This window comes from Aethalodelphis obliquidens, unplaced genomic scaffold (genome assembly GCF_003676395.1).
Source record: "Aethalodelphis obliquidens isolate GAN/ISIS:26980383/991018 unplaced genomic scaffold, ASM367639v1 scaffold40, whole genome shotgun sequence".
In the NCBI taxonomy this organism is placed as follows: domain Eukaryota; kingdom Metazoa; phylum Chordata; class Mammalia; order Artiodactyla; family Delphinidae; genus Aethalodelphis; species Aethalodelphis obliquidens.
Window position 1 is genome coordinate 17893439 of NW_020837984.1, and position 12954 is coordinate 17906392.

General features: G+C 40.0%; 1 protein-coding gene across 12 annotated transcripts in view; it reads left to right on the forward strand.

The window, feature by feature from the left end:
* The window catches only part of ALMS1 (ALMS1 centrosome and basal body associated protein), a 230018-nt gene that overhangs the window by 15990 nt on the left and 201074 nt on the right, over positions 1 to 12954 (forward strand). Inside the window, exon 2 of one of the 12 annotated variants that reach the window (XM_027132047.1) lies at positions 9037 to 9162. The exons of the other annotated variants lie outside the window; for them this stretch is intronic. Coding sequence (XP_026987848.1) covers positions 9037 to 9162 — 126 coding nt within the window. The remainder of the gene's footprint in view (positions 1 to 9036; positions 9163 to 12954) is intronic. 12 annotated transcript variants of the gene reach the window in all.

Sequence of the window (12954 nt, forward strand, 5' to 3'; positions counted from 1 at the left end):
TGACCCAAGATATGATCTATCCTGGAGAATGTTCCATGAGCAATTGAGAAAAATGTGTATTCTGTTGTTTTTGGTTGAAAAGTCCTATAAATATCAATTAAGTCCATCTTGTTTAATGTATCATTTAAAGCTTATGTTTCCATATTTATTTTCATTTTGGATGATCTGTCCATTGGTGGAAGTGGGGTGTTAAAGTCCCCTACTATGATTGTGTTACTGTCAATTTCCCCTTTTATGGCTGTTAGTATTTGCCTTATGTATTGAGGTGCTCCTATGTTGGGTGCATAAATATTTACAACTGTTACACCTTCTTCTTGGATCTATCCTTTGATCATTATGTAGTGTCCTTATTTGTCTCTTGTAATAGTCTTTATTTTAAAGTCTATTTTGTCTGATATGAGAATTGCTACTCCAACTTTCTTCTGATTTCCATTTGCATGGAATATCTTTTTCCATCCCCTTACTTTCAGTCTGTATGTGTCTCTAGGTCTGAAGTGGGTCTCTTGTAGACAGCATATATACGGGTCTTGTTTTTGTATCCATTCAGTCAGTCTGTGTCTTTTCGTGGGAGCATTTAATCCATTTACATTTAAGGTAATTATCAATATGTATGTTCCTATTCCCATTTACTTAATTGTTTTGGGTTTATTTTTGTAGGTCTTTTCCTTCTCGTGTTTCTTGCCTAGAGAAGTTCCTTTAGCAGTTGTTGTAAAGCTGGTTTGGTGGTGCTGAACTGTCAGCTTTTGCTTGTTTGTAAAGGTTTTAATTTCTCCATCAAATCTGAATGAGGTCTTTTCTGGGTAGAGTAATCTTGGTTGTAGGTTTTTCTCCTTCATCACTTTAAATACGTCCTGCCACTCCCTTCTGGCTTGCAGAGTTTCTGCTGAAAGATCAGCTGTTAACCTTATGGGGATTCCCTTGTGTGTTATTTGTTGTTTTTCCCTTGCTGCTTTTAATATGTTTTCTTTGTATTTAATTTTTGATAGTTTGATTAATATGTGTCTTGGCGTATTTCTCCTTGGATTTATCCTGTATGAGACTCTCTGTGCTTCCTGGACTTAATAACTATTTCCTTTCCCATAGTAGGGAAGTTTTCAACTATAATCTCTTCAAATATTTTCTCAGTCCCTTTCTTTTTCTCTTCTTCTTCTGGGACCCCTATAATTCGAATGTTGGTGCATTTAATGTTATCCCAGAGGTCTCTGAGACTGTCCTCAGTTCTTTTCATTCTTTTTTCTTTATTCTGCTCTGCAGTAGTTATTTCCACTATTTTATCTTCCAGGTCACTTTTCTGTTCTTCTGCCTCAGTTATTCTGCTATTGATGCCTTCTAGAGTATTTTTAATTTCATTTATTGTGTTGTTCATCATTGCTTGTTTCCTCTTTAGGTCTTCTAGGTCCTTGTTAAATGTTTCTTGCATTTTCTCTATTCTATTTCCAAGATTTTGGATTATCTTTACTATCATTATTCTGAATTCTTTTTCAGGTAGACTGCCTATTTCCTCTTTATTTGTTAGGTCTGGTGGGTTTTTACCTTGCTCCTTCATCTGCTGTGTGGTTTTCTGTTTTTTCATTTTGCTTATCTTACTGCGTTTGAGGTCTCCTTTTCGCAGGCTGCAGGTTTGTAGTTCCCATTGTTTTTGGTGTCTGCCCCCAGTGGCTAAGGTTGGTTCAGTGGGTTGTGTAGGTTTCCTGGTGGAGGGGCCTAGTGCCTGTGTTCTGGTGGATGAGGCTGGATCTTGTCTTTCTGGTGGGGAGGTCCACGTTTGGTGGTGTGTTTTGGGGTGTCTGTAGCCTTATTATGATTTTAGGCAGCCTCTCTGCTAATGGATGGGGCTGTGTTCCTGTCTTGTTAGTTGTTTGGCATAGGGTGTCCAGCACTGTAGCTTGCTGGTCATTGACTGAAGCTGGGTGTGGTCTTGGTGTTGAGATGGAGATCTCTGGGAGATTTTTGTGGTTTGATTTTACATGGAGCTGGGAGGTCTCGTGGACCACTGTCCTGAAGTTGGCTCTCCCACCTCAGAGGCACAGCACTGATCCCTGGCTGGAGCACCAAGAGCCTTTCATCTACACGCCTCAGAATAAAAGGGAGAAAAAATAGAAAGAAAGAAAGAAAGAGAGAAAGAAAGGAAGGAAGGAAAGTAGGAGGATAAAATAAAGTAGGATAAGATAAAATAAAGTTATTAAAATAAAAATAATTATTAAGAAAAAAAATTTTTTTTAAGTAAAAAGAAAAAGAGAAAAACCGGACGGTCAGAACCCTAGGACAAATGGTGAAAGCAAAGCTATACAGACAAAATCTCACACAGAAGCCTACACATACACACTCACAAAAAGAGGAGAAGGGCAAAAAATTATTTGTCTTGCTCCCAAAGTCCACCTCCTCAATTTGGGATGATTCATTGTCTATTCATGTATTCCACAGATGCAGGGTACATCAAGCTGATTGTGGAGATTTAATCTGCTGCTTCTGAGGCTGCTGGGAAAAATTTCCCTTTCTCTTTGTTCGCACAGCTCCCAGGGTTCAGCTTTGGATTTGGACCCGCCCCTGTGTGTAGGTCGCCTGAGGGCGTCTGTTCTTCACTCAGACAGACGGGGTTAAAGGAGCAGCTGATTGGGGGCTCTGGCTCACTCAGGCCGGGCGGAGGGAGGGGTACGGATGCGGAGCGAGCCTGCAGCAGCAGAGGCCGGCGTGACGTTGCACCAGCCTGAGGCGTGCCGTGCATTCTCACGGGGAAGTTGTGCCTGGATCACGGGACCCTGGCAGTGGCGGGCTACACAGGCTCCCGGGAGGGGAGGTGTGTATAGTGACCTGTGCTCGCACACAAGCTTCTTGGTGGCTGCAGCAGCAGCCTTAGCGTCTCATGCCCGTCTCTGGGGTCGGCGCTGATAGCCGTGGCTCGTGCCTGTCTCTGGAGCTCCTTTAAGCAGCGCTCTTAATCCCCTCTCGTCTCGCACCAGGAAACAAAGAGGCAAGAAAAAGTCTCTTGTCTCTTCACAGCTCCAGACTTCCCCTGGACTCCCTCCTGGCTAGCAGTGGTGCACTAACCCCTTAAGGCTATGTTCACGCAGCCAACCCCAGTCCTCTCCTGCATCCGACCTAAGTCCGATCCTCAGCTCCCAGCCCACGCCTGTCCCGGCGGGTGAGCAGACAAGCCTCTCGGGCTGGTGAGTGCTGGCCGGCACTCGGTGCGGGAATCTCTCCGCTTTGCCCTCCGCACCCCTGTGGCTGCGCTCTTCTCCGTGGCTCTGAAGCTTCCACCTCTGTCACCCGCAGTCTCTGCCCGTGAAGGGGCTTCTAGTGTGTGGAAACCTTTCCTCCTTCTCAGCTCCCTCCCACTGGTGCAGGTCCCATCCCTATTCTTTTGTCTCTGTTTTTTCTTTTTTCTTTTGTCCTATCCAGGTACGTGGGGAGTTTCTTGCCTATTGGGAGGTCTGAGGTCTTCTGTCAGCGATCAGTGGGTGTTCTATAGGAGTAGTTCCATGTGTAGATGTATTTCTGATGTAACTGTGGGGAGGAAGATGATCTCCACATCTCTGTTCTCCAGAATCCTTTTTGTATCACATTTTGTTTATCCCTTTATCAGTTAGTAAGACACTTGGAATGTTTCTGCCTATTGGCTATTGTGAGTAGTGCTGCTGTGAACATGGGTTTGTAAATATCTCTTTGAGACAGTGCCTTCAGTTCTTTTGGATATATACTCAGAAGTGGGATTGCCAGATCATGTGGTAGTTCTATTTTTAGTTTTCTAAGGAAACTCCCTCCTGTTTTCCACAGTGGTTGCACCATTTTATATTCCCACCAATATGACACAAGGGTCCCAGTTTCTCCACATCTTCACCAACATTTGTTATTTTCTCTCTCTTCCTTTTTTTTGTTTTTGATAGCAGCCATCCTGATGAGTGTGAGGTGATGTCTCATTGTAGGTTTTTTAAAATTGTTTTTACAGTAGGTGCTTGTTGGTTATCTATTTTATTTTATTAATTTATTTTAAAAATATTTATTTATTTATTTGGCTGCACTGGGTATTAGTTGCGGCACGTGGGATCTTTTAGTTGTGGCTTGTGAACTCTTAGCTGTGGCATGTGGGATCTAGTTCCCTGACTAGGGATCGAACCTGGGCCCCCTGCTTTGGGAGCAGAGAGTCTTAACCACTGGACCACCAGGGAAGTCCCTCATTGTAGTTCTGATTTGTATTTTTCTAATGATTAGTGATGTTGAGCATCTTTTCATGTGCTTATTGGCCATTTGTATATGTTTGGAGAAATGGCTCATCAAGTTCTTTGCCCATTTGATAATTGGTTAATTGGGTGTTTTGTTTTGTTTTTGTTTTTGAGTTTGAGTTCTTTATATATTATGGATATTAATCCCATATCAGATACATGATTTTCAAATATTTTCCCCCATTCTGTGGGTTGCCTGTTTACTCTTTTTTTTTTAAATTGGAGTGTAGTTGCTTTACAGTGTTGTGTTAGTTTCTGCTGTACAGTGAAGTGAATCAGCTATATGTATACATATATCCCCTCTTTTTTGGATTTCCTTTCCAGTTAGGTCACCACAGAGCACTGAGTAGAGTTCCCTGTGCTATACAGCAGGTTTCCTTTTTACTCTGTTGATGGTGTCTTCTGATATACAGAATTTAAAAATTTTCATGAAATCCAGTTTGTCTGTTGTTTCTTTTGTTGCTTGTGCCTTTGGTATCATATCCAGGAAATCACTGCCAAATTTGCTGTTGTGCAACTTTTGCTCTGAGTTTTCTAAGAGTTTTATAGTTTTAGGTCTTAACATTTAAGTCTTTGGTCCGTTTAGAGTTGAGTTTTGTGTATGTTGCTAGGTGAGAGTGTAACTTCATTCTTTTGCATGTGGATAACCAGTTTTATGAGCAACAGTTGTTGAAAAGACTATCCTTTTCCCATTGAATGGTCTTGATACCTTTGCTGAAAATCATTTGACCATGTATGTGAGAGTTTATTCCTGGGGTCTCTTTGCTCTAGCCTGGGACTTCCAATAATGTGTTGAATAGAAGTGGCAAGAGTGGGCATTCTTGCCTTGTTCCTGATCTTAGAGGAAAAGCTTTCAGTTTTACACTGTTGAGTGTGGTGTGAGTTAGTTGTGGGCCCTCATAAATGGCCTTTATTATATTGATTAGTTTCCTTCCATTCCTGATTTGTTGAGTGCTTTTTCATGAAAGGGTGTTGAGCATTGTCAACTGCTTTTTCTGTATCAGTCAAGATGATCATGTGGTTTTGTCCTTCATTCTGTTAATGTGAAGTATTATATTGGTTGATTTTTATGTGTTGAATCATCCTTACATTTCATGGTTAATTCCCACTTGATCATGGTGTATACATACTTCTTTTAATGTGTTGTGAATCCTGTGTGCTAGTATTTTGTTGAGGATGAGTGAAGCCATCTGGTCCTTGGCTTTTCTGTGTTGGCAGGTTTTTGATTACTGATTGAATCTCCTTGCTAGTTATATGTTTGTTCAGATTTTCTATTTTTTCATGATTCAGTCTTGGTAGGTTGTGTCTTTCTAGGGATTTATGTATGTCTTCTTGGCTATCCAATTTGTTGGTATACAGTTGTTCATAGTATTTATTCTCTTATAATCCTTATTTCTGTGGCATTGGTTGTAATATTCCCTCTTTCATTTCTGATTTTATTATTTGAGTCTTCTTTTTTTCCTTAGTCAGTCTGGCTAAGAGGTTGTCAATATTGTTGATCTTCTGAAAAACACACTTTTAGTTTCATGATTTTTTTTTTTCTGTTGACTATTTCATTTATCTGTGCTCTAATCTTTGTTATTTCCTTCCTTCTGCCTGCTTTAGGTTTCGTTCTTCTTTTAGTTCCTTGAGGTACAAGTTAGATTGCTTACTTGAGATCTTGCCTTTTTTTTAATATATGCATTTACGGCTATAAACTTCCTTCTTAGTACTTCTTTCGCTGCGTCCATAAGTTTTTTGGCATTTCGCGTTTTCATCTGTGTCCAGGTATTTTCTAATTTCCTTTGTGACTTCTTGTTTGACCCATTGGTTTTGTAAGACACGTGTTTAATTTCCACATATTGTAAAATTTCCAGTTTTTCTTGTGCTATTTGTTTCTAGTTTCATTCCATTGTGATTGGAAAAGATACTGTGTATTATGATTTCAGTCTTCTTGAATTTATTAAGACTTGCTTTGTGGCTAGACATGTGTTCTGTCCTGTAGAATGTTGCATGTGTACTTGAGAAAATGTGTTCTGCTGTTGTTGGGTGGAGTGTTCTGTGTATATGTTATGTCTGATTGGTCTGTAGTGCTGTTCAATTTCTATATTTCCTTATTCTTCTGTATGGTGGTTCTGTTCATTATTGAAAGTGGGTGTTGAAGCCTCTTATGTTGCTGTGTATTTCTCTCTTCAATTCTTTCAACATCTGCCTCATTAATTTAGGAGCTCTGAGGTTTGGTGCATAAATACTTAACAAATCTTGGTGAATTGACCCCTTTTTAAAAAAATAAAATTTATTTATTTATGGCTGCATTGGGTCCTTGTTGCTTTGTGTGGGTTTTCTCTAGTTGCGGGCTTCTCATTGCAGTTGCTTCTATTGTTGCAGAGTATGGGCTGTAAGTGTGTGGGCTTCCGTAGTTGTGGTATGCGGGCTTCAGTAGTTGTGGCTCGTAGGCTCTAGGGTGCAGGCTCAATAGTTGTGGCTCATGGGCTTAGTTGCTCTGCGGCATGTGGGATCTTCCCGGACCAGGGCTCGAACCTGTGTTCCCTGCATTGGCAGGCAGATTCTTAACCACTGCACAACCAGGGAAGCCCTGAATTGACCCTTTTATCATTATATGATATTTTTCTTCGTCTCTTGTAACGGTTTTTGACTCAAAGTCTATTTTGTCTGAAACTAATATAGCCACTCCTGTGCTCTTTTGGTTACTATTTGCATGAAATCTCTTTTTTCATCCTTTTACTTGGAATCGATATGTATCCTTATATCTAAAATGTTTCTTTGATAGACAACATGTAGTTGGAAGACTACTAAAGACCAGTATTTCTTTTTTTAAATATTTATTTATTTATTTAGGCTGCACTGGGTCTTAGTTGTGGCACACAGGATTTTCGTTGTGGCACATGGGATCTTTAGTTGTGGCATGCATGCAGGATCTATATCCCCGACCAGGGATCGAACCCGGGCCCCCTGCATTGGGAGCGCAGAGTCTTAGCCACTGGGCCACCAGGGAAGACCCAGACTGCTAACTTTTAATATTAAAAAATGACTCAGGGAAAGACTCTGAAACTGTTTATTTATACCAAAAGACATTTAATCTCAGATCAGAGAGTTGCTGATGACACCTGCTTAGTTTTGAAGCATTATTCTTAAGAATTCTCTTTCAAGTATTTGGGTTATACCACTATCCAGAGGCAACTGGGAAAACTGATCAAACATGTGGGAATTATTAGAAATTAATTTCCTTAATGAAGTCTATAAACCATCAAGTAGGTAATAAAAGTAAGTTCAGGGAAATGTATTTTTTAATAAGAACTTTTAATATTTAATTTTAACTTTTGGGGTTTTTTTTTAGCTGATAAAATTGAGAGTGTTCTTTTTTCTCACACGTTGGGTTAGTTGTCAAAGTGCTGGTTTCTTAATATTGTATCATTAGTGTTCTACAAATATCCTAATGAATCAAACTCTCTTATTGTAAGCTAATGTGAATCAGCAATTTTCAAAGGCAACACCCTGTGCTCTACACCCAGTATTATTTAGTTGCAGTGAATAACCATTTTGAACATTCATTTTGGCATTCTTTCCTCGAGGGCTCAAAGAAGACTAACTGTGCCAAAACATTGGCTGCATTGTTATTTATTTAGGGATTTCAAATTGCCAAAATGAATTTGCAAAATGCCTTTCTTTGTTTTCTGTTCTTTATCCCTTAAAAAATGCCATTGAAGCAAGGTGGGTGTGCCCCATGGTGTTCCACCTTTTGAGAAAAACCTCTTGGAAGAGTTGATACCATAGAAATCTCTTTAGTTGAATAGATTTTAAGTTAAGCTTGCCTTTCTATGGTCAAAAGCACATTGTTGTAAGCGCTCTGTAAAAATGTTTTGTTAGTGTAGTAACTTTTAATTCTGGGGGGAAAATCTTAATGACCTTGGGTTTCCTTCAGAGGCTCTTTCACATTTTTGGTTGTGTTAGCATTCATCTTTTCTTGACTCATAACTGCCTGTTTTACTTTTAATAACCTCTTCTTTTTTCATGGACATTGTGTCTTTTTAAAAAGTCTCTTTAAGGGTCTGAGATATTCTCATTTTAAAGTCTTTTGAAAGTATAGTTTGTAATCTCATTTTTAGCAGGAGTGTTATTTTGTTTTCTCTTTTGGTGCATCCTTCTCTACCTGGTGTTTTTTTTGGTTGTCTCTGCCTTGCCCCTTGTGGTTCCTTCTTTATAAGGAAGGTTTATATTGGAAGCTTTGGGTTCTTACTCTCCAGGAATATTGGGGAAAATCTCAATAACCAGTACCTGAACCAGCAGGTGAGTTGACTGAGGTCACTTTTGTTTGATAACCTCTGATCTTTTCCATGTGCATTGCTTCAGCCTTGGGCAGTAGTCACAGCTTTTATTGCCTTCTTTCACAGAAGGGAGAGCCCTGCTTCAACTCCTGATTTCACAGAATGAGCCTAACTTTGTCCCCACTTTCCATGCTATAAGATGATTTTAGTTCCTATTATTAGAGTTAATTTCTTAGGTGTCTCAAATAGTAAGATTGTAAAATAGATAACTTGCTTGTTTCTGCTTGCTTCTTTTACTGCTACAAATATAGGAGGTTAAAGAACTGCTGTGGTTTGTTGGAATATGTTGAGTCCTTACTGGGTAACCTTAAATCCCTGTTTCCTTATTTTTAAGTGAAGATAATTTGGACAGTGGTTGTGAAGCCCAAATGTTACTATATTTGTGAAAGTGCTTTATAAACAGAGAAACATAATCTAAATGTTAGACTTTATTATTGTTTAGTCATAAGGATTGTGTTATTATTCTATTTAAATCTTTTGATCTTCAGGTTGTTCCACTGACCTGTCATGTATGGCAACAGCCATTATATCAAAACAATAGTGGAACACAGATTTCTGATACTAATATGGTCTCTTTGGAAAAAACAGCTCAGTGGTGTTCTGGGGATGATCTGGTATGTCTTGCATAACTGGCAAACTATCTTTTGGTAAGCAGCATGAGAAATTCTGATTTAGCTATGAAGAATGGAAAGAGGTGAATTACTTTAATATTCCATTTTTCTAATAGATCTTTGGCAGCCTTAATTATGTAGAACAGCGTTTACTTTTTTTTTTGGTCTCAGGACTCCTTCACATTCTTCAAAAGTATTTTAAAGAGCTTTTGTTTATAAGGGTTATCTGTATCAATATTTAGCTTACAAAAAAATTAAAACATTTAAAAAATATTTACTTAGAAATAACAAACTCATTACATATTAACATACAAATATATTTTTAAATGAAAAATGGCTATTTTCCAAAACAAAAAAAATTAGTTGAAAGGGTGGCATTGTTTTACAGTTTTGCATAGCTCTTTAATGTCAGGCTTACTAGAAGACAGTTGGTGTATTAGGCAGGGTTCTCCAGAAAAATAGAACCAATAGGAAACATATACGTATGTAAATAGGTAAATACAAATATATATATATATATATATATATATATATATATGTAAAATAAGGAATTGGTTCATGTGATTATGGAGGCTGAGAATTCCCAAGATCTGTCCTGGGGATCCAGGAGAGCTGATAGTATAGTTCCAGTCTGAAACTGAAGGCCCGAGAACCAGGAGCTGACTGATGGTGTATGTTCTAGCCCAAGTCTAGAGGTCCGAGGACCAGGTGAGCTGATGGTGTAAGTTCCACTCCAGGTCCAAGTCCGAAGCAGAAGACTGATGTCCCAGCTTGAAGACCATCAGGCAGAGAGAGCGAATTATCTTTTGCTCAGCCTTTTGTTCTATTCAGGCCTTTAATGGGTTGGATGAGGCCTGCCCACCTTAAGAAGGGCAGTCTCCTTTACTAAGTCTGTGGATCAGATGTTAATCTCATCCAGACACACCCTCACAGACACACCCAGATGTTTAACCAAATACTTGGCACAGCCAAGTTGACACATAAAGTTAACCATCATAACTGAATTCCCAGATCTGCTTCTGCATTTAGTCCATTGGGATATATTGTTTTGGTTGAATTATGTGAAGAAAATCTGACCTTACATAGATATGTAGTTAGAAAAGGGAGGCCCACTTAACTTCCCTGAAAGGGTGTCAGTGACCCCCAGGGATCTTTGGACCATACTTTGGGAACCACTGATCTAGAGCATAGTAATAAACTTAGAAGAAATGGAAAAAATTGTGAGCAGATAGGAAAAAGCCTCATATATGTTTGTTGGAGAAAAAAATGCATCCTTACTCATAATGATTATTTAAGGTTGATTATCTAATAACTTGGGTATCAGATTTCTTCTAGTACCTTCAATTTCCCCTAAATTGCATTTATTATCCATTAAATGCAAGGTATGGAGGAAGGAGATTTACTGTTGCCAAGTGAAAAGGGTTAAGAGAAACCCTGACCAGAAAAAGCATGGTACTCTGTGATCATTAAATGGAAGGGGGATTGTTATGGGTTGAATTGTGTGCCCCAAAATGATGTGTTGAAGTCCCAATCTGCAGCACCTCAGAATGTGACCTTATTTGGAAATATAGTGATGGAAGATAGAACTATTTAAATTAAGAAGAGATCATACTGGATTTAGGGTGGGCCCTTAATCCAATATGACTGGTGTCCTTGTAAGAGAGAGACACACAGGAAGAGGTCTGCTCTATGAAGACAGAGGCAGAGATGGAGTTATGCTGCCATAAGCCAAGAAATGCCCGGGGCTTCGAGAAAGAGGAAGAGGTAAGAAGGATCCTCCCCTAGAGGCTTTGGATGGAGCATGGCCCTGCCAACACCTTGATTTCAGACTTGTAGCCTCCAGAACTGTGAGAGAATAAATTTCTGTTGTTTTAAGCCCTCCACTTTGTGTAAGTCCATTATGGCAGCTTTAGGAAACGAATACAGAGGTATATTCCTAAGTAGTTTAATATTCTCTGAGGGCATGTTTATGGTAGAGCACAGTCCAAAAATGGATATCTTGCCTTTTTTTGGTCCTTGTTTTATAAAATATAAACCGTGGATAGATCCTGAAGCTCTTCATTTCTGCCTTTATGCCTGTGTTCCTCAGAAGAACTGGAGGATTATACCACTTCCTAATTCTCTCCCCTCTTTTCTCCTTCTGGTTATTCTGCTCATTCATCCTTGTCGCTGTCATCCAAATTAACTTTTTTTTATTCATTGAAAACTATAGCCCTTGCTACACTGTCGTCTTTTAGTTTCTTTCACTTCAGCTTACATTACCCATCCAAGGTCTGAAACTCTTGGATCTTTGATCTAATGTGCAGAGATTTTTTTCCTTCACTCCTCCCAACCTTCTCCTATCCCTGCTTACCCCATGGTCACAGTCTAGACCTTATCAGCTCCAGCAACTTGAGTACAAATGTCTCATCCTTTCTTCCCTCCAGCTACTGCCCCATTTAATGTTTCTGCTCCCTGTTAAGTGAAATTTTCAAGAGTTTTTGGTCTCTATTTTCTGATACCTTATCCTCATGTTTTAAAAAGTCAGGTTTATTGAGGTATAATTTAAATACAGCAAAATTAACTCTTTCAGGTGTGCAGTTTGATGAGCTTTGACAAATACATACAGTTATATAACTACTACACATTTGACTGCCATCACTCCCAAAAAGTTTCCTTGTACCCCTTTGTAGTCAGTCATCTCCCCCATGCTTAGTCCCTGGCAACCGCTAATCTCATTTCTGTCTATAGTTTTGCCTTTCAGAATTGTAGTGTGTAGATTTTTTAAAAAATAATTTATTTTTGGCTGCATTGGGTCTTTGTTGCTGCACGCGGGCTTTCTCTAGTTGTGGCAAGTGGGGGCTACTCTTCTATGCAGTGCGCAGGCTTCTCTTTGCAGTGGCTTCTCTTGTTGCGGAGCCTGGGCTCTAGGCGTGCGGGCTTCAGTAGTTGTGGCACGCGGGCTCAGTAGTTGTGGCTCACGGGCTCCAGAGCGCAGGCTTGGTAGTTGTGGCGCATGGGCTTTGTTGCTCTGTGACATGTGGAATCTTCCCAGACCAGGGCTCAAACCCGTGCCCACTGCAGTGGCAGGCGGATTCTTAACCACTGCACCACCAGGGAAGTCCCATGTGTAGATTTTTGAATCTGACTTCTTTCACTTGGCACATGCTTTTGAGGTTCATCCATGTTGTTGCATAAATCAGTAGCTCTTTAAAATTTATTTCTGAGTAGTATTCCACTTATGTACAGGTTTTCAGGTAGACAGCTGGTTTCATTTCTCTTGGGTAAATACCTAGGAATGGGATTGCTGGCTGATATGGTAACTGTACGTTTAACATTATAAGAAAGTGCCAAACTGTTTTCCGAAGTGCCTGTACCATTCTGCATTCCCCACGATGTATAGGAGTTCTAGTTGCTTTGCATCCTTGCCAGCTCTTGGTATTGTCAGGTTTTTTTGTTTTTGTTTTAAAATTTTTAGTCATTCTAGGTATGTTGTGGTGTCTCATTGTGTGTTTTTTTAAAAATTTTATTTATTTGTTTATGGCTGTGTGTGGCTCTTTGTTTCTGTGCAAGGGCTTTCTCTAGTTGTGGCAAGTGGGGGCCACTCCTCACCGCGGTTCCCAGGCCTCTCACTATTGCGGCCTCTCCCGTTGCGGAGCACAGGCTCCAGACGCACAGGCTCAGTAATTGTGGCTCACGGGGCTAGCCGCTCCGCGGCATACGGGATCCTCCCAGACCAGGGCTCGAACCCGTGTCCCCTGCATCGGCAGGCAGACTCTCAACCACTGTGCCACCAGGGAAGCCCTCATTGTGGTT